General features: G+C 43.0%; 1 protein-coding gene and 1 long non-coding RNA gene across 2 annotated transcripts in view; both read right to left on the reverse strand.

The window, feature by feature from the left end:
- Window positions 1-5,445: 5,445 nt before the first annotated feature.
- Window positions 5,446-6,958, reverse strand: LOC135488413 (uncharacterized). The gene is made up of 3 exons (XR_010446967.1): window positions 6,781-6,958; window positions 5,991-6,122; window positions 5,446-5,663 (listed from the first exon to the last, which is right to left on the reverse strand). It is a non-coding gene; the product is annotated as an uncharacterized LOC135488413 (long non-coding RNA).
- An 8,057-nt stretch (window positions 6,959-15,015) lies between these two features.
- Window positions 15,016-22,577, reverse strand: part of LOC135488702 (E3 ubiquitin-protein ligase Mdm2-like) — a 68,653-nt gene continuing 61,091 nt past the window's right edge. The window contains exon 5 of the mRNA XM_064773408.1: window positions 15,016-17,852. Within this exon, the coding sequence (XP_064629478.1) occupies window positions 16,689-17,852 (1,164 nt within the window). The 3' untranslated portion in view covers window positions 15,016-16,688. The remainder of the gene's footprint in view (window positions 17,853-22,577) is intronic.

Below are 22,577 nucleotides of genomic sequence, written 5' to 3' on the forward strand. Positions count from 1 at the left end.
CCTTTTCTTAGTTACATCCAGGCCCTTCTTTCTTTTGACGAAGGGGCTAAGAAGTCCCACCTTCAATCATCCCTCTGGTATGTTGATGAGGCAGGTAAATTCGACCACGTTGATCCAGGTCAGGCTCAAGTAAATAATGGGTTCAAAAGAAGATCGGCATTTGCAGCCGAGAGTAAGGTATTTGACATGATAGGTAGACCACATCTTGATCTCTGTCATCAGAACAGATATCTCCCCAATGGTGTGGACATGAATTTCAGATTCAATAGGGCAAAAAAATCATTTTCTCTCATGTCTGATGATGGCACTCAACTTCTTAAAATCACAAAGGCGCTGCTGTTGGTGAGAAAGGTAAAGCTTAATCCTGCTGTGTTCAATGCACATGCCAAAGCTTTCAACTCTCAAACTGCCAAACATCCTGTACGCAGAACAGAGCTGAAAACGTTCACAATTTTAGATGGAGGTCGAAATGTTCAAAGAGATAATGTTTTTCTTGGACAGCTGCCACGTAGAGTCATCATCGCTCTAGTCGATAATGAGGCCTTTGTGGGTGCAGGAAAGAAAAATCCGTTCTATTTCGAACACAAAAATATGAGTTCTATCTCATTGGAGGCAAATGGACAGTCATTTCCTGCCCAGCCCCTAAAAACAAGCTTTGCAAACAATCAGACCAATTATGTTCGAGCATACCTGACCAGGAAGAGAAAGCCCATTTAAATCTCGTCAAGGAGGGAAACCTCAGACTTGACATGACATTTTCTGAGGCCCTAGATGTAAATATGTCTGTCCTTGTTTATGGTGAATTTGACAATGTTTTAGAGATTGACAGGGCCAGAAATATCATAAAAGATTTCAAATGAACACCATACAACTTGAATCTGTTGCAAAATGCAATCGATGTCTAAAAAAACATTTTCAGGGGGTATTTCCCTTGGACATGATCCCAAAAAGGGTTGACCGATTTCCTGTAGCATTCATTTTTAACACACATAGAAGTTCCAAACCAGGTGAACACTGGGTGGCTGTTTATTTCGAACATCCCCTATTAGCCTACTATTTTGACTCATTTGGTTTAAAACCTAAGAACAGATACAACGTTTTTTGAATTCGAATTCAAACCAGTGGCTATATTCAACAAAATTCTTACAGAGTCCATTTTCTTTTCTCTGTGGTGGATATTGTATATATTTCCTTGTTCAAAAATGCCGTGGACACCCTTTCAAGTCAATTATAGCGATCTTTAAACATGACCTACATAAAAATGATCAGAAAATCAAACTTTTCATGAAACGCTTGTTATCATGTAATAGTAAGATGACTATTGGCTGAAATCAAATTCAAATCGGCCAATCACCAATGACAAACAGACAAAATACCTATAAAGGATAGTGTGATTCGCAAAAGCATGCATATGTACACCAACACAATGGCAGAGGCACAGATTGTGGCACAGAGGGGGCAATTGTATGCAACTGCATCAAGAGATGCCTCCCATACATCGAAAAATGTGAAAAGGCGGAGGACAAATAATGATTCAACCAAGAGATCAACCAAGAAGTCGACAAACATGACCATACATTTGAACCCTGACATAACGGTCTCAGTGAAGGAGGATAAAGACAGTGCCCTCATTGTCATTCAGGATGGTGCCAAAAAAATCAACATCAATTCAAAACTGTGGCGGACAATCCACACTTTTGCGGAATCAATAACTATGCTGTTAAGTTTTGTTGAAGGTCAGTCCGGAATTCTGAACAACCAATACCAAAACAGTATTCAAATTTCAAACACCAGCCAATCAGATGATGGGATTTATCAACAAACGCTCTTGACTAATCAGGTTAGGGATACATCTTACAGCCAATCAGAGATGACGCATTCCAATATCACCCAATAGAGTGCCATCCATTTATGCCAGCCAATAAGAATATTTTCTACAGAAGTTGAACCGGTAAAATTTCACACTTCGCTTCACATGCTCAACATGAAAGCACCTCTCTGCAACTCTCTACGTGCAACGATGATGTGTGCTGCCCCTATGGAACTAACCAACAAACCAACTTCTGAAGTTTCCTTTCCTGAAACACCCAAGTTAGGGAGGAGGAGAACCAAGTCACCTGTTGGAACGAATGCACCAAAGAAGAATGAAATGGTCCAGGGACCATGTGCTCACCTGTGTCAAAGGGGAGGCTATGGAGTCAGTTGAGTTAATGCATTGCTAAAATGGGGTCTGGTCTGCTCTCACTCTGTAGTTACACCTGCCTTGGAAGTTCTTAGAGTTCTAGTGTTGTAAGAGGGGAAGGAGGAGGGGAGGAGGTGGGGTCAGGGGTGGGGTCAGGGGTAGGGTCAGGGGTGGGGTCAGGGGTAGGGTCAGGGGCGGGGTCAGGGGTGGGGTCAGGGGTGAGGTCAGAGGTGGGGTCAGGGGTGGGGTCAGGGGTGGGGTCAGGGGTGGGGTCAGGGGTGGGGTCAGGGGTGGGTGGGTCGGGGGGGGGATGAAAAGGGGCAGGTGAGCCAAAAAATGAATGCGGAGGATATATGATGTAACACTGCAAGAAGTACCTGCCATATTTTATTCAAATTTTTCAGACGTAGACGAGTAATCGAATATTTTCATTGTTGACCTTTGGCCCCCTATTGGCCAAACCGTAAATCGTATGACGCCACGATTCAGTCTCTGAGTAAAGGTCACCCAAGGGTATATATGTACCAAGTTTGAGTTCAATAGCCTCAGCGGTTACAAAACGTGCCACCATTGACTAACAGCGGTGCCGTCGGCGAACTTTGACCTATCTTACCTTGAAAATTAGGTCAAATCAAAAACCACCAACCATCTGGCGACCGTGGCACAACTATCTCCCTAGTAAACCCCTCTCTATAAGACAAAAAGAGGCGCTTCCTGCCTAGGCGAACAGCAGGGGGCTGAGCTGCACTCCGCGGAGGAGCTCCGTCTCCGAACCCCAAAAACTCCACACCTCCCTCAGGAGACCCCGGGATAAATATCCGCTGGTCGAGGGAGTCCGTGAATGGACGCAAACTCGACAGCAGGAGGAGCTGGAGTGGGCGCATATACAGGCAGCCGAAAGGAACCTGGTCCGCTGCCGAATTGAGCAGCCCCAGCAGCGACAGAAACTGTCGGGCTGTGGCGCTGTCCTGACGGCGAAAAATCCCGACCAAGGACCGAATCTTGCGAAATCGGTCCAGAGGGGGGGACATCAGGCCCTCTCGTGTGCGAAATCGCACCCCCACGAAGACATAATCCTGAGCTGCGTCCAGCTCGGATTTGTCCCAATTTAACAACCACCCTGCCTGTCCGGTTTTGATGAGCAGAAACTTTGCCTGCTTTCCCAGACGGCGATGAGCCTGGTGCCGTAGCAGCCAGTCGTCGAGATAGCAATGGAGCTTTAAGCCCATGGCGTGAAAAGGCGCAGCCCTGGAAAGGGGGCAGGGCTAACCCTGGGGAGTGTCCCTGAATCAGGGTCACCAACACTCAAACCCAAGGCCTCCCCAGGGGGCACACCCCCAAAAGAGGGGTGCCCGGCCTGGGGGGAGGGGTCGGAAGGGGTCGAAACCCCCCCCCAGAGCCCCGTGGACCTCGCCGCTTAGCGGGGGTCCGTGAGGAGGGCGAGGGAGAGGGAGTCAAAGACCCCCTTCCCTTTGAGGGCCGTGCCCCTCTCCTCACCTTCTTCATCTTCTTGCCGGCGGTGCCGGGAGAAGAGGAAGGCATCCCGGGGGCGAAAGGGTCCGGCCCAATGGGGGCGGAACTACCCGCACCCCGACACGGGGAAGAACCGGGCCGGGGACTATGAATCCCCGATACACCCGTAAACAGACCTCGGAAACCCGCCCTGAAGGGCAGGAGGTCCAAAACAAAGGGTGGAACACCCAAAGAAGAAAGAAAGGACGGCAATAACGATGTCATTACGCCGAAATTTCTAACAGAAAAACCACAAAGGTATAAAAACGAACGGTCACGTGACCAACAGCCCGGGAAAACGGAGAAAAGATTTCTTGGGAGACGGCAGAAAAAGCACGCTCCAAAAGCAGAAATCGAGGGAGGATGGTAAAAGAACGATCTCACCCGTCTCCTAGAGATAATAAGCTTCCCGAAGGTGTCCCGGGGTGTCCTTCTCGAACGTAGGATCGACCAAAATTTGGCGAAAACAACGTAGAAAAATCTCGGAACAATGTGCAACAGTGTGCCGAGGAAGAAGTACTGATGAATGGCGGCTCTCACGAGGCAGAGGCTGTATACACAATTCCTAAAATACACTGCCATCTAGTGGCAGAACCACAGGAAGTGATGCAGAGTGAGGCAGGTAGGTCAGCAACCTGCATAGCGTGTAGAGCATTGAACAATAGCTATCACTGAAATTGATCCAAATAACTCTGTTGTGCGTGGTGTTGGGCTAGTCTTGCCACAGTATGTAGGGGAATTAATGGGTTTCATGTCAGTGAACATGATAAGTGATAATAATTGACCAATTAGATAATGAGGGCAATAAAACAGTCTGAATAAGTTTGGGCCATGTGATGAGGAGGCTGGCTGAAGCCATGCATTGCATGCATTGGATTCTGACAGTGACATAGACATGATGAACTTAATCTAATTCAATTGTAGAAGGCCTCTGTAGTTGTTTCTATTCTAGGCTTGCTAGGCCTTATCAGTTTGGGCCAGAAATATGTAGGAGATGCCTTTGACTTTGTGTTGCCCAAACCCACTATGATTTTGCTTGGTTATGGTGGGGTTTTTTGAGTGGTTGTCAGTCAAATTGACCCCAAGTCCCAAGGCCAAGTCAATTTTAAACTGTAGGCCTAGGCCTAGTTTTATTTGCATTGCCGGAGTGTAGGTCTGGGAGACATAGGCCTTATGATTTAGTTGCAATGTTCAATTATTGCAGGATTTTTAAAAAAAGTCATGAAAGTGCAACATTCCAAACACCAATGCTGCAACAAACTAAATACACTTTTATCTTAATTGCAGGCTAGAAGATGGACTCAAGTGTCCACAGTGATGACACCACACTGCCACCATCAAGTGTCACAGTGATGACACCACACTACCACATCATCACCAATCGGGATTGACCGTGGGATTCCACCGCCACCAAGGACAAGTACCCCTAGGTCTGATGCACCACCAGTACCATCCGTAAGCCCTGCATGCAGCGACATAATACCAGTCATGCCAGTAGCTGAATCTGATTGTGAGTGCATTGATCCCTCATTGCTGGATGATGCTGGTGATCCTTTTTCATTGGATCATGAATGATGGGACCATGTCACCAGAGTCTGATTGCCAGAAGTGCTACAAATGTCGACGTCCAATGTCTTGTCATGACAGGGAATGCTTGTCATGAATGACAACCGTGATGTCAGAGGACATGATAGAGTTCGACTCATCAGAGAAGCTACGGTTCCAAATGGAAGTAATGGATTAGTTTTAGGTAAAAAAGTTACAAAACTATTTTGATGCCAATGAGTATGTATTTTCAAGGATAATAGATACAGAAAAAGATAAAGCATCAATACAGCTGTACTAGTATTTGCACCAAAAAATCTGGAAATCTGAAGTGGTGCAAGTTTTCACCATGCTCATCATCTTTGTTGTAACCACGACTGGTGCAGTGAGGTACACAGCAGTATCTGTGACTCTTGGGATGTTGCTGAAGACAAGAATAATCCCAAGTTAATAACAATCTTAATAATTTTCGTCAAACTGTTAAGATTCTTGGCAAAACAAGAAATTGTGTGAACTTACTTGTTCAAAGAAACATTAGATTACATGGTTTGTTTCTGTAATTTACGCCAAGAGGACTCAGTATTTCATTTAGCTCCTCTCAATAAAATGCATTTCAAAAATATTGATATATACAATCAGCGCTCTTTGAAATGCATTTGATATCTTGACAATATTATAAGTAAATAGTACAGATATAGTACTAGTAGTTTGGGTAGTATACTGCTGAATATTGACTGTATTACAAATGTACCTTCATAACATTTCCTGCTGGATTGGAATAGCTGTGATCTTGAGTTTGTTGATGTATAATCCATATACATTTTGGCAAACCTGGTTTATTCGTGGTCACTTGTTTGTAACGTTAGACAGCGGTTGTTCCAAACTGAAACATGATCATATCATTTTGAGTGAAACAGGTACTTTGTGAAAAGAATTACTAATAAAAATACTATGCCATGGATGTATGTTGCATGTGATATGACGGCATTTGGATATCATTTAATAATAAAACTTGAAATAGGCAATTGACATCATTTTGTCTTGTTAATTTTTAAAATTATGACTTGCCCAAACATTTTCCATGCAGACATGACAAATGTGGTCAGCCTCTCATGCCTCATGTGCTGTGATCCCGGGCTGTGATATCAGGCTATCATTAGTCTCCCTGCAGGCTAATGGCCATGGGCCATGGCCCAAGAAAGAGTAGCCTACATGTAGCTAGCTGCCTGCCATTGCATCATGATAAGGCTACATGTTTTCATTAAATACAAATAATGGCATTATGCACACAGTACATAGCCTATAGTATATTAGCCATAGGCCTACCACCACACCACAGAAAATATACTATGCCAGGCCTACATGTACATGTTCATGATTAGTGGCAGAGCCATGCAGCATACTTGATACTACATGTACAATGCAGATGTACAACACAACACACACTGTCCATTGCTGTTGTGTTGTTTATGACTGTGGTTATGGTGGCTTAACTCACATGATATGCAAGAAGAAGCCCAATATCAACACTAAAACTTTACCTTCTCTCAGTTTCCAGTTCCTGGCATGTTTGGTGTGCCTATTCAACTAATTAATACCATTTTTCCCTCTTCATAATGCTCTTCCAAGTACACATTGTGTTATGGTCATTATGTAGGCTGCCTCTATCTACGTCACTTCCTCCTAGTTACAGAACTGATAATAGGCGGCAGGTCAATTTTAGGAATTGTGTGTAGGGGCGCCGCCTAGGTGTAGCTAAGCGAACTAGCTAAGAGATTTCTATTATAAATAGATTATTTCTTCCTCGGGTGTGTCCGAATGGAGTACACATGCAAAAGTCTGACCTGGGTAGAGTATGAACGACATAAAATGGCCCTGTCAAAATACAAGTTCTAAACTGACCAGTGAGACCACATTTTCTTAAATATATTATCAAAAAGCATATTTCTGTAATGGCCCGACTCTGTAGATTAGGAATCAACCACAGATTGAGAATTAATTCCACTTTGGTCCATCCCAGCCATGTATTTACCACAACTTGACATTTTGATAAACTCTTTGTGACTGTGCCACACTTCCGGTCGTGGATGAATACATGTCTCTGCCCGTAAAAAACATACCCATCAGATCAAAAATCATAAGTATTTTTCTTTAGGTGTAGTGTTTGATTGGTTTAAACATAATTCTCAAAGCAGGAGTTGTCAATATAGGAATTAACAAGAGGCCCAAGGACCTGGCGCTCAGCTGGATGACCTAATAACATAGGACTGAGGGTGTAAAGTAGTAAATATCGGCTGTATACTACTGTTTGAAGGTCAAGAGAACACGTTATACCACTAAAATTTCCAATGCAGAGCTGCCAGCTGGATGAAATATGACTGAACTTATCATCCATGGTATGTAAATGTTACAGGAGGCAACGGAAGTTATCCCTAGTTCAGTATGTTGTATCGGTAGCTTTACAGACAAGAAGTGTCAGAGAGGATGTGACTTCTCCATTTACAACAGTAGTATGTCCAGGCAGAGTTGTACAGCACAACCAAGGATACAAAATGCTGTCTGTAATCGAGAGGTATCCTGATAAAAGAGGTCAAAATAAATAGAAATGACCAGTTTGGGACTAACACCACTGTCTTTTTTGAATGAAATGGCCAGGGCCATTGTGCTCACCTCATGTGGAGGAAAGATGGATAAAGAGCATGGTATTGTGTCATGTAGTGTTAGGTTTGATGTAGGTCCAAGCAATTACAATTTCCCCAAAATGGCCAATTTACAGTACATTCGACCTCTGTGACCTTGAAAAGTAGGTCAAATCAAAGAAGACCCGGGTGACACATTGAATGATTGTTAGAATTAGATGTACCTATGATATAAAATTGGTGCCAATCAGGCAAGTAATACTAGGAATAATGGCATTTTGAAGAATTTACGATTTGGCCCCCTCCCTGGAGGCCAAACGGCAAATCAGATCGCACCAAACTTCGGTACCTGAGACCACCTGACCAAGGGGTACATGTGTACCAAATTTGGGATCAATAGTCAGTGCAGTTTAGAAACGTGCCATCGTTACATCCTGACGGCCAATTTACACTATTTGACCTCTGTGACCTTGAAAAGGAGGGCAAATCAAAAACCCGGAGGATATATGATGCACCTTTGCTAGAAGTACCTACCATATTTTTTTCAAAATTTCCCGACTACTATTAAGGGAGATATTGCATATTTTCACTTTTAACGTTTGGCCCCCTGGTGGCCAAACCATGAAACGAATCGGACCGAAACTTGGTCTCCAAGGTGTCATTACATAAAAGTACATGTGTACCAAGTTTCAACTCAATAGCTCTAACAATTACGAAACGTGCCCTGCTAACGGACCACGGACGACGACGGACGACGACGACGACGACGACGACGGACGACGGACGCCACGGTATGGGATAAGCTCACCTCTGCTAAGAGGTGAGCTAAAAATAAGGGAGAGATTACAGGAGTCAACAAAATTAACTTCATTAAAGAAATTGACCTGTCCTGCAAGGTGATGGAATTTACAAAGGGTCATGTTTCATGACATTGTGCTCTACTGCGTATCCCTAGTGAGTCGATCGGAAACCAAACTATTTTTTTATTTAGAACAGCGATGACGTCATTTCTTGTGATTCCCTACATTGTCCAATGAGCGCTTTTTAAAGTGTGCTATTTGGCATGCATTAGCATGCAATGCATTTTATCAACGCTGCCAATTGCCGAACAGAATGCGGTAGCTCTGTCAATTTTGAATCAATTTTTATGGGAGTAACATTAATGTGTTGCTTGGAATGTCTACTTTTGACTCATGTAAGAATCGTAGTACTAAAAACTGCACATACTGTGGGAAATCTCCACTTCAAAATACATCGCGAACAGAGCGTGCACTTCTAATATCGTTTTCACAGAATTGTGGCCAAATTTTCAAGAACTAATTTCTGAAAGTAGTCCCTAAAGACCTTATGACTACCCACTGAAAGGAACTAGTGATAATATCGCCTACTTGACTTCTTTTTAGCAGAAAATTGGTTAATTACCGTGTTGCAAAGTTAATCTTCCATCTTTAGACTGGTCACAGTGGGTATGCTGAAATATAGCCTGGTTCCTTGGCCAATTCCATGCGTAGAATACAACTGCACATCGATACATCATAACCCGGTCTTTTGAATCGTCAAAAATTCAGTAAAATGTGCCTGTAGCACCAACTGGCGATGAAAACTAAACTAATTCCATTGCAAGTAAAAATGAAAAATTATCAAAAAATATTCGGCCAGATGTGAAAACATTATTTCCTCTGTGGACCGAGGTATAAAGGAATGAAGTTTAAACTTCCTGATGACCTCATTCGCTTAATGTAGGTCGGATCGCGCTGATTTTTGGTTTCCGAGTTCATCTGGGGTTACGCCTAATTTAGCAGCGTCAACAAAGTGCCTAGGCCTTGCGGTTACAAAATGCCCAAAATGACACGGATTGAAGGACAGACACCATTCCCTTAGTGATATTACCAGCTTCGCCGACTTTGTCAGCTGAGCCAAAAAAACTACCCGGATGCTTTATATTTGACTCTTTGCTGCTCAAGTGACTACCGCGGAGAGCAAATAGTGAGTGTCGCTATCTTTAGATATATGTCATGATAATGAATTATTTTCTTTAATGTGGTTCTGTTATGTTCTTAGTATTTTGAGACATTTCACATGTTTCATACCCATTGGATATCGTCATTTGGAAATAGAAAAATTGGTTCATTTTCAGGAGAGAGACTAAAACTTACCGAAGTTTGTCTCGTCCGTTAGTCCAAATGCCTGGTATGAATCAGTTCGAAAACAACACGTCTCAGAAAGGGTTCCCGTCACGATTTTTTTTTTCTTCGAAATTGTTTCCTCGAATGAATGTATACATCACAACGTTCCTGTTTTTCTCCATTAACGTATTTATGAAGAACAATGTATCAATCTCAAGATTTTTTCGGAAAATTCTTGTCAAACTTCGATAATTTTAAAAGTGGGGTAATCTTTCAGAACGCTTAGCCGCGCAAGAGGGAAATGAGCGAAATGAGCTCTGGGGCGTTGGTGATACTTCGGCTAGAAGAGATTATTCTGTGACGTCCACAAAAATACCGATCACCACTGGTTAAGAGTGTGCAAAGAATCGTGTCAAGGTCTCAATCTGCATTCCGGGGCTCTTCCGAGGAACTTAATTAAAGCTACTTCCCAGAAACACAAATAACCGCGGTGACGTCACATCACGTGATCACGACCCATATTACTGATCGCTGTGGCCAATCAGATTCAGTCTACTGACAACACCAGCACTGAACACATCTCCACGCCTCACAGTCTGGTGCGCTCCTGTACACAAAAACACCAATAGACATGAAATATTGCAATACCTAGTATGGATTCTTCCTGTGTAAAATAAAATTTACAGAGCAGATTAACTTCCACAAATAAAAAAGACGTTTGTCGTGGCCAAAGTGCGGAAATAATGTCTCCGCTAAAATACACTACAAAATACACTAGGCAATGCACTACGCGATACATGGTAGAGATTCAGTTGAGTTTGTTATTGTTTTGACTTAGAAGCCTGCCCATATCATAATATATTCATGTATTCATGAAGTATGAACTCATTTCTGTCCAATACAACTCTAAGAACAGTCAATTTCTCCTTAAATCATCACCGAAACCGCGATATCCGCAGGAAGATTTCGTTCTAGTGTCCGAAAATGCATGATCTTGCAGGGGCGCTAACTCGACAAATAGAGGGGATCTATGGGGATCTATGCGAGTTTTAGGTCATACAGGTCTCGAACTTGTAAAATCTGTAAACATGCCTCCAAATCCCATTATGATAATGAAGAGATTGCCCCATATCTGGGAGACTGTTTTGAAACCATTGCTAATTTTGGAAGATCGGTACCCGGCTATTTGGTTTTAAAAACCCTATTTTTCCCCATCAAAACAGCACTTTTCATTATTCAAATGATAACTTATTGTCTGAAGACTTATTTCATAGCAGAAAAGTACTAATAACTCTGATTTGATGCGAAAAATCTAACTTTATTTGATGACTTGATTTTCCCTTGGCCGTGGATCGAGTTTGTTTACAATATGGAGCGCCATCTTGGAAAAGCCGTGACGTCACCGCGGTATCCTCCTTGAACGAAGTATAGCCATGGAAAATGAGGTTCGCCTTAGTGCTACATTATTTTTCACATAGAGATAATATATATTGCATAAGGCAGAAAAAGCTCAAATTTGGGTGAGATGCACCGTTAAGTGAGGCGCGCGATATACAATGTACAGAAAAATAACCCGCATTTCTTCAGCGGTACGGGCGGAGGTAAGGGAGACAATATATCGTTGGTAGATCAGTAAGCGGAAAATGGGAAAATATCAGTTCTGTTAAATAGGAATTTCCATTTTGATGTCTTTCTGGCCAACATACTTTAAATGCAAATGCCACGGAAAATAGGATTGTTGCGACATTTGCGTTTAAAATGTGTAGCCATTTTTTTTCGCGTCATTTGCGTTTAAAATGTGTTGCCCTTATACTTGATATAAACATATCACTGGATTTTCCATTTTGATGTCTTTCAGGCCAACATATTTTAAATGCAAATGCATTGGAAAATGGGAAGTCCATTTGCGTTTAAAACGCGTTGCCATTTTTGGCAACATTTGCGTTCAAAATGCGTTGCCATTTTTCGCAACATTTGCGTCTAAAATGTGTTGGCCTTATACTACTCAAGTTTCATCCTGCTACCAACCAAGAAGGAAGGATGATCCGAAGTTGAACTGGCGCAACATAGTCTGTGCTTTAGCGCGACTCTGTCCATGCCAAGTTTCATCCCGCTACCCACCAAGAAGGCAGGATGATCCAAAGTTGAACTGGCACGACATAGTCTGTGCTTTAGCGCGACTCTGTCCATGCCAAGTTTCATCCCGTCACCCACCAAGAAGGAAGGATGATCCCAAGTTGAACTGGCGCGACATAGTCCGTGCTTTAGCGCGACTCTGTCCATGCCAAGTTTCATCCCGTCACCCACCAAGAAGGCAGGATGATCCAAAGTTGAACTGGCACGACATAGTCTGTGCTTTAGCGCGCCTCTGTCCATGCCAAGATTCATCCCGTCACCCAACAAGAAGGAAGGATGATTGATCCCAAGTTGAACTGGCGCGACATAGTCCGTGCTTTAGCGCGACTCTGTCCATGCCAAGTTTCATCCCGTCACCCACCAAGAAGGAAGATGATCCCAAGTTGAACTGGCGTGACATAGTCTGTGCTTTAGGGCGACTCTGTCTGTCGTGTATCGCTGTGTGATTTTGGAGTTTGCGGTTTTTTTGGGACAGTTTGTACATCAGGTCCCCAGAAAGTTCTGTAGGTATTCTCTACCATGTGTTTTTTAGCTGTAATTTGTACAACTTCTGCCCAGGACTATGTTGGAAAGCTTCTTGTGAAGTTTCTTCAATTATATCAATGTTATGATGATTTATAAACAATAGATTACATCACTTGTGGGAAGAGAGGGTCATCACAGCATTCCGTAAGTTATTTACTATGCAATATGTATTAATTCAGTGTAAAAGGGATTTCTAAATAGGGCACATCTTCCTTGTGCATTTATTTCATCATCATGTTTTCGGGTCATTTTGGACACCCTCAACTTTGGCAGGGTTTTGCCGCCGTTCTGTATGGGTTTAAGTTTAGTAGATTATTTCTCCTACTACTTAAAGATGTTTTAAACCATGTGTAAATTGTTCAGTTATCTATGTTCTGTTCTCAAGACTAAATACGGTGACTTGTTACACCAGTCATGCGAAAAAATTTGCAGTGTTAGATCGCATGGTTAACACAAGGTGGCGACATCTTACAGGGTGCTAAGAGTGTTGTTTATTAGATTCACTGATTGTTTAGGTTATTCAAAGTTTGTACCCTTTTGTACTTGCAGAAAACCGTATTGTTCTAATCAATGAGATCAAGAATGAAGGTCTAAGACGTTTGTGAAAATCGACTAATTGTGACTATATCTTCACCGCCCACACAGTCCATGCCAAGTTTCATCCCGCCACCCACCAAGAAGGAAATAGAAACCCAAGTTGTACTGGCGCGACATAGTCCGTGCTTTACTTCGACTCTGTCCATGCCAAGTTTCATCTCGACATCCACCAAGATGGAAGGATGATCCCAAGTTGAACTGGCGCGACATAGCCGTGCTTAAGTGCAACTCTGTCCGTGCCAAGTTTCATCCCGCCACCCAACAAGAAGGAAGGATGATCCCAAGTTGAACTGGCGCGACTCTGTCCATGCCAAGTTTCATCCCCTCACCCACCAAGACGGTAGGATGATCCCAAGTTGAACTGAACAACATAGTCCGTGCTTTAGCGTGACTCTGTCCACGCCAAGTTTCATCCCGTCACCCACCAAGACGGTAGGATGATCCCAAGTTGAACTGGCGCGACATAGTCCGTGCTTTAGCACGACTCTGTCCATGCCAAGTTTCATCTCGTCACCCACCAAGACAGAAAAGGATGATCCCAAGTTGAACTGGCGCGACATAGTCCGTGCTTTAGCACGGCTCTGTCCATGCCAAGTTTCATCCCGTCACCCACCAAGATTGAAAAGGATGATCCCAAGTTGAACTGGCGCGACTCTGTCCATGCCAAGTTTCACCCAATAATCGAGAAGAAAGGACGACTTCAAAATGTGATGACGAGATTCTGCCGTGCTACCCCGTTTCTATACAACAACGTCTATTAGACGGTCATCTCACGGTAGAGTATTCAGTCCTGTACCATGGGGATGCACCAATGAGAACTGGGGAATGCCTCAATTAGGACCTGGTATAATCCCATCATATCATCGGTTGATCCTGTACTTCTCAACATGTCCATTTGGACAGCCCACCTGCTTGACTACAACAGAATGTTTCAACAACAGAGTCGCAACAAAGTCTATAACGTCACAACGTCATTGAGAAACCACCCCAGAGTCATGATGTCATTCAAACTGTGAACTTCGAACAAGACAGATGCAAGTCAACCCCAGCCACCCTGATGAAGCCTAGAGGGGCAGAAACGCGCGTCAGTGGAGCAACACAACAGCCCAACAATAGGGACCGATGGACATTGTTGTAAACTACAGTGACGGTATCCAGGTTTACTTCTACTGACCTGGTATAATCCCCCCTAGAAAGACCGTAAGAAAGTGACAGAGTCCCGATCTGAAAAAACGCTACATAATTTTCAGGTACCTTCCAATACTGTTTATCCTCCCATTTCATGTTCTATTTTAGTTGCTTTTACTCACTTTTAACTTGGAGAAACATCCCCTTTGATCAGTTGATGGCTTTGCATGAGATCATAGGATCCATCAACTTCACCACATGCAAATCTATACTATAATGCGCGTCGTGGCCGCTAAATAGGAGGCGATTTTTGTTTCAAAATTTGGCCTCGGAAATGCGTCGAATTCTTGCAACTTTTGGCTTCGTAGGTGTGGATCATAAGTAAGAGTGTCACTGAGGGTGTCATACGTCGAATATCTTGGTGGCTTTGGAATAAAGAACAACTTTGTGGAGATGACGTCAACTGGAGAGCTCCAAGTAATCTCTTCGCCGAGAAGTCCATCAGTAATCTCTCTGCATTATTACAGTCACGAAAATTGCCGAGCCACCTCCCTCCTCCGCTATCAACCAATCAGATGTCCTGTTCAAATGGTCCCTTCCATGCGCGCATCATCGACCAATCAAAATCGACGTCACTGATGCCAGCATGCAAGATGGCGGCGCCCATATCTGAAGGAAAAATGCTGCTTTTTCACCTCGAGACAGCCATTTATTCACAAATAGCTCATCTTAGGACACTATGTACCCAACGGGAGACAAGATTTATGCACACACCGGTAACTTCAACCATTCTGGCGCTAATCGCTGGCTGATATCGAGTAGGCCTACATCACCAGTCTACACCATCTTGGTTTTCCGAGAATTGGTTTAGCATTGTGGACGTCTGTACATCATGTACATGGTTACATAGTTCCGTTTTCAAGAAGTATTACACTTATGAAAAGAAGTGTTACTCACAAACCAGCACCCCATTTACACCAAACCCACAACATACCAGCATCCACACAATCTGATTTTTATACCTCGAACAGCCCGCGCCACGGGTATATGCTAGTATTTCTTAATGCCCATCAATACACAAATTCATACTAGCCTCTTTGCACACAACAATATCAGGGATCTACATGTACAAGCATTGTGGCTTTGGCACGTTTAGCATATAGCCTAATAGCCGAATCTATTGGGGGGGGGGTGAGATTGAGCACCAATTTTTAGTACAGCAGAGGGTTATTCCGGGGGTCTGGTGGAGTGAAAACTTTCTGGTTGAGAGGATATTCCGCGGGACCCGATAGGGGCATTATCGGTGCTGTGTTAGCCAGAGCTCGCCCTCGATTACTAAGGGAGTTTCAATGACGGTGACCATGGACTGTCTAAGAGAGCACGACCACAGTGTTCAATACTTGATGAATCTGAATAGGCTCATTGCCTATCACACCCTGAGATTCAGACTTTTGTTCACTTCCTCGTCATAACGTTCGAAATATCGAGAGGTGGAGTATATTTAAAACCACTGGTTGATACCAGGATGGGCCAAGACCTGCTCATGGTACTGAACCTCTGGCCTGCCTGTTGACTATGTGTATTTTAATTGCAACTCAATCCATAACCCCATGAGATATATTTTGTTTATCCAATTTTACTAAACTCGCCCACATAATGGGCTGAACGAATATGATTGATTATTGATGACAAGCATTTCGACAGATACATGTATCAAAGACTGGTGTCAATGCATCTTGCAAGGAAAATATCCTCAATCTTTCGGGAGGGGGGGTGAAGGTTAGGTGTAACACTTCAAATATCCAAAGATAGAGTATCCCGGGGACAAAGGATTCTATAATGAACTTCCAATCTTTGTGGTATAGAATGGCATTGTTCATGGGCCTTCAGGGTTCCACATCCCTTTTACAAACCTGACATGTACCGGATCTCACGACACCACGGCAACACATCAACACACTCAGTTGACAGTAAAATAAAAAGTGTAAAAATGGGCCTATTTTGTACCTGTATGAGGCATGCTGACATTGCCTCATATCGAACCAATTAATATATTTTCATATGCAAGCAACAGTGCGGGGGTCTGTGGACAACTAGTTCGTTTAAATTGTTTCTTCGATATGGCCTCTTTGATATTGCATCAGATTTCCACTGCAATTCAATCTTTCAGTCCATACAATTCAAGGTATACCCCTAACCTGCCTGCGCCATGGGAATAGAAGCCATAGATACAGTAACTAAAACAAGCATTAGACACAATTTAAAAGTTCATGAACAGTGGATCAAGTCACTGTTAAACTATATTATAAAATTCTTTATCACCTTCTGTATAGGTTTACGGCAAACTGGGCAAGGTTTACCACGACGACGCAATTTTCTGGCACACTTATAACAACACACTTGATGGCCAGTTTTCCCATGAATCAGTACAGCATTGCTGGACTGTTTCAAGCAGAATGGACACTCACCAGCCTGGGACACTCTGCTATGTTGCCCACGCTCTGAAAAGCCTTGCTTACTTGTGGACGGTGGATTAGGTTCTTTTAAATGTCGTTCCACCGAATCAAAATTGTACAGAGACATTTTTGCAGGGATAACTGGTTTACTGAATTGTTCTTGGACCCGTACAGCAGACTCTTGAGAAACTGACAGCCCATCCAGAAATTGTACTGTGAACGTCTCATCTTTGTCCATATCTTTAAATCCGTCAAAGATATCACAAGGGATAGGTTTTGTGGAGTCATTTGTTTCTAAGGCTTTACACCGAAAACTAAAGGACGGCATAGGAGGAGGTCCATCAACATCATCAAATGGTACCACACCAGTGCTTAATCTCGTACAAATGGGCTGCGAATTGGCCTCTAAGGGAGAAGAAAACACGGGCTTAGCACTAGCAGCAGCAAAAGTATCAAATACGCCAGATTCCTGCGAACCAGGTTGGGAACTAGCAGACAGAGACTGCATATCTCCAGCTGGATTAGGAGTTTTGGAAGTTACAGATATTTCAATGTCTTGACTCCCTGAACATAAAACAGAATCACCGCCTGCAGATGTAGCCGAATGTTTCCTCACTAGTGAGTTGACCAGCCTGGGATAAGCACAGTGAGTATAAGAGGAGGAAGATGAGGCTATATGCCCAGACTGTGCTGTTGAGAGTAATGTTATTTCACTAGACTTAGACAGAGCAACAGGTGAAATTTCTGCAACTGATTCAAGTAGTATTTCATCACACGGCAAAGGCAGTTCAGCAGGCTGTTGTGGTTGACCTGAAGTGTCGCAGGCAATACATGCACCCGGGGGACTTGAAGAGGCTGATGAAGATGGTAGACCCGTTGGAGCAGACAGCGATCTTCGAAATCTGCCCATCTCTGGAAGCCAGCCTGGACGCTCTTTCCAGCAGCACAGACAATAGCGACTTAAAGGAGAGTTTAGGTCCCCGCAACTACCGCATATCCACTTATCCTGCAAAGTGAAAGAATAGACAAACGTAAAGATGATTAGATTGTATTTTGTTTACCAGGAGCAACTGTACATAAGTGGTTTGACCACTCTGCTAGCCGTCAAGAGATGAATAGTTCCTATTTAACACCAGATTTCTCCTATGTACATCTGCAGTTGAAGATATGATTATTTAATGAAACGGCCAAGGGCAATTCTGCTTACCGTGTAGATATTTGGCAGTTAGGAAAATCATCCTGGTTAAGAAACATGCTTCATATATAGTATACATGTCTAGTATATTTGTCAAACCAAAGTCGGTATGACATGTGATATATCGTTGCTTGGAGTACCTACCATAAAAATATCATCGAAAACAAGTCACTAACTAGTAATAACGCGATCGAGGCGAATCGCAATTTTTCCCCTGCTCCGTGGGCACCAGTGTCCACATGCCCAACTGGTTTTGAAGTTATGGGGTGTAAAGGAAAGATGGCCTCTTGCTGGCCATATTGAATTTTCGAGCGCGGCCAAAATTGATAGGAAACCTCCCCCAATTCACCCTATTAAACCATAGAATTTAGAGATCAATCGGGATACCTGTTCTTGAGTTATAATCCGGAATGTGAAATCCAAGATGGCCTATTGGTGGCCATATTGAATTTCGGAGCATGAACAAAATCGATAGACACCCTTGCCCCATCCACCCCAATTCACTATAGAAATTATAGATCAATCTGGCCACCGGTTCTTGAGTTATAGTCTGGAATAGGTTGCGGCAGACGCAGACACGGTAACCAGCTGAAAACATAATGCCCCTCCTCAACTTCGTCGAGGTGGTGCAAAATGATGATGATGATGAAATGCCTTTTGCATATTGGCAATATGCGGCATGAAATCCAAATGTGGAGAAAATCCTTTGGTCTTCAGCCAACAACAGCTGGCAAGCCCATTTTTGATTAATTCATGATTAATACATAACACGACGGCGGCCTGGGGACCATATTGGATATCAGGTGCGGCCAGAAAATTATACAGTTCTTCCCTTACCCTAGGCGATCATACCACAGAAATATCAGCTCCCTCACACAAGTGCTTCTGGAGTTATAGGTCAGAATGCTAAAAATCCAATATGCCAACTGACGGCCATCTTGGATTTCGAATTGCGCCCAAAATCAGTATGGAAACTCCCCTACCATAGGCCATTACACAATAAAAACCTGAAGTCTGTCGGACATGTGGTTCTTCAGTTAACAACGGAATGCAAAAACCTAGGATGCCAACTGACGGCCATCTTGGATTTCGAATTGCGCCCAAAATCAGTATGGAAACTCCCCTACCATAGGCCATTACACCATAAAAACCTGAAGTCTGTCGGACATGTGGTTCTTCAGTTAACAACGGAATGCAAAAACCTAGGATGGCGACTGGCGGCCATATTGGATTTTGGAACGCGCCCAAAATCGATAGGAAACTTCCCCTACCGAAAACCATTACACCACAAAAGTTTGAAGTCTGTCGGACCTCTAGTTCTTCAGTTAATGATCAGAATAAAAAAATCTAAGCTGGCAGCTGGTGGCCATATTTGATTTTGGATCGCGCCCAAAATCAGTAGGGAACCTCCCCTACCATAGGCCATTAAACTACAAAAGTTTGAAGTCTGTTGGACATCTGGTTCTTCCATTAACAAGCGGAATGCAAAAGTCTACGATTGCGGCTGGCGGCCATATTGGATTTCTGAACACGCCCAAAATCGATAGTGAACCTCCCGAACTGAAGACCATTACACCACAAAAGTTTGAAGTCTGTCAGACATCTGGTTCTTCAATTAACGAGCGGAATGCAAAAATCTAGGATGGCGGCTGGTGGCCATATTGGATTTTGGATCGCGCCTAAAATCAGTAGGGAACCTTCCCTACCATTGACCATTACACCACAAAAGTTTGAAGTCTGTCGGACCTGTAGTTTTTCAGTTAACGAGCGGAATGCAAAAACCTACACTGGCAGCTGGTGGCCATATTGGAATTTTGAACGTGCCCAAAATCGATAGGGAACCTCCCCCACTGAAGATCATTACACCACAAAAGTTTGAAGTCTGTCAGACCTCTAGTTCTAGAGTTAACGAGAGGAATGCGAACACCTAAGATGGTGGCTGGCCGCCATATTGGATTTTGGAACGCGCCCAAAATCAATAGGGACCCTTTGACACACTAGGCCTACACCCCCTAAAAATTTCAAGTCAGCCGAACTAGGGGTTCTTGAGTTATAATCCGGAATTCAGTGCGGCGGCGGCGGCGGCTGGAAACCACCCAAGTACATAATGCCCCCCCCCCCCCACTATGGCGGGGGCATAATAAGCGAGATATAGCACTTTTTACCTTTTTTACTTTTGGCCTCCTGGTGGCTAAGTCGAGAATCAGATCAGATTTTATTCGATGTTCAAGGCTACATGATGTAAGGAGTCATGTGTACCAAATTTCAAGTTCATAGCTTTTGCGATGCACATTGTTGCACTCAAACAGCCAATTTACGCCACTTGACCTATGTGACCTTGTGATTAGGTCCAATCAAAAACCCGTATGATATCTGAGATATCCTTGCTAGGAGAACCTACCATAAAAATGTTATCAATGTGACTCATTGTCACACTTTTTAGGTTTCCACTTCTGGCCCCCTGGTCGCCAAGTCAAGATCTGACCGAAATTCAGTGTCAGACGATATATGATGTAGGGAGTCATGTGTACCAAATTTCATGTTCATAGCTTTAGCAGTTAAGAGACATGCCATACTTACACTCGAACAGCCAATTTCCCCATTTGACCTCTGTGACCTTGAAAATTAGGTCAAATCAAAAACCTGGAGAATAAGTGATGTATCCTTGCTAGGAGAACCTACCATAAAAATCAAGATAAATAAAGGTATCACAAGAGAGATATCACACTTTTTAGGTTTCCACTTCTGGCCCAAAGGTCAAGAATTAGATCGGACCGAAATTCATTGTCAGAGGTCATCTTACCTGAAGGGTCCTGTGTACAAAGTTTCAAGTTCATAGCCCAAGCGGTTAAGAAACGTGCTGCTATTTTTGAAACAGGATACGACGATGACGGACACTGCGGTGTTCTATAGACTCCCCTATGGTGAGCCAAAAATGTTGGCAGGCTTGTTTTCTACCAGATCAGTCACAGAATGCCACACAGAATTGAATAGAACGTCTGTTACTATCATTAATTGCGTAGGTAGACCTCATCACATCTGTCAAAATGAGTGAGTTGTCCCTTGAGCAGTTTCAGAAATTAACACCAGGTGGCAGAAATTGTAGTATAGTGAAGTACATACATTGTAAATACAGTAGTGTGAAAAAATATAAGAACGCCCCACAAAGTTGGGATATTTCCAGGGTTGTGATTAAGGGTTTTTTTGCTGTGAGTCCCACCATTTTCTTTGGACTCAAATTTTTTTCAAGTACCTTGATTTTATGAGTCCAGAAGAAAAAAATGGTGGAGTCCATATTTTGGAAAAACTCTGGTATGCAGTTAAAGTTTCGTGGACGACAGTATTTGGTACATGTATTCTTGCACTGAATAAATAAATATGCAAAATCATTATTTTTGAATCATTGGAAATATGTATTTCTCAATACCATATCAATCACAGTCAGACATGGCAGGCCTCATCTTTATCTACTTGCAAACAATGATACATTGTCTTGATATCAAAACTCAACACCAAAACAAACATTTACACCGATACCAGTTCGGTCCCGTCGCTAACGATCTTCTAAGTTCTTGCAAGTTTTCATTTAAGTTCCATCATTTGTTTGAAGATGGGGTGGAAATCGCTACTGCATGTGGTCCCGATTTCATGGGGATGCCCCATTAACCCTTTCGGACCTGAGCAACCGTGACACGGTTGATCTTGACCCCACCGCAATTACCCGAGCAACCGTGGGGCGGTTGATGCAGAAGATCGTTGATAACTAGCAAATTACGGTGCTGCCATCTTCGAACTGCCTATCAAACCAATGTCTACAATCAATGAAACCAGTCGGGCTGGTTTCGGGGATTCCCCACCGATATATATGGCCTTAGTAGACATTTGTACTCCATGCATTGTAGAGCAGCAGCGCGGCGATATGGCGGCAAAACGGAAAGCACATTTGTCTACCGAAGATGTTCTTGCGGCGCTCATTGATGATAGCGAGTCCGATTTAGACCTGGGGGGTGAAGATATGGAGCTGTCAGATGGGGAAAACATAGATTCGGACTGGGAGTTCGACCACTCGGACCATGAATCATACAATCTTACATGTCGCAGTTGCGGGTGTGAAAAATTCAAAAACAGGGTGATCTTGTATTTTTTCACCTAAATATCAGGTAAAAACAATTTGTTTATCACAGTTTCAAAGTTCTAATAGTTATAATAAAGATATAATAACAAAACAAGTGTTTTTTACCATTTATTTTGGCTGAAATGTGAAATTATGTCGTTTTCGTCAGATTTTGACGTTTTCGCCCAAAAATGAGGAAAATGTCCCCAAAATCATAATTTCATAATCATAATTTAATTGAAAAAAAAATGTGTGAAAATGAAGATGCCCCACCCCCCTACCTATTCCATGCAGTTTTTGTTCGTGGTTCTTGAAACTAAGAGAGCCAAGAATTTTCAAAGTAAAAAAAATCTCTTGCGGACAGTTTTGAGAATATGCTAATGAGGTCACATGACCTTAATAGCATTAAAAAAAAATTTTTT

The sequence above is a fragment of the Lineus longissimus genome, chromosome 5 (genome assembly GCF_910592395.1).
Source record: "Lineus longissimus chromosome 5, tnLinLong1.2, whole genome shotgun sequence".
NCBI classification, from domain to species: Eukaryota; Metazoa; Nemertea; class Pilidiophora; order Heteronemertea; family Lineidae; genus Lineus; species Lineus longissimus.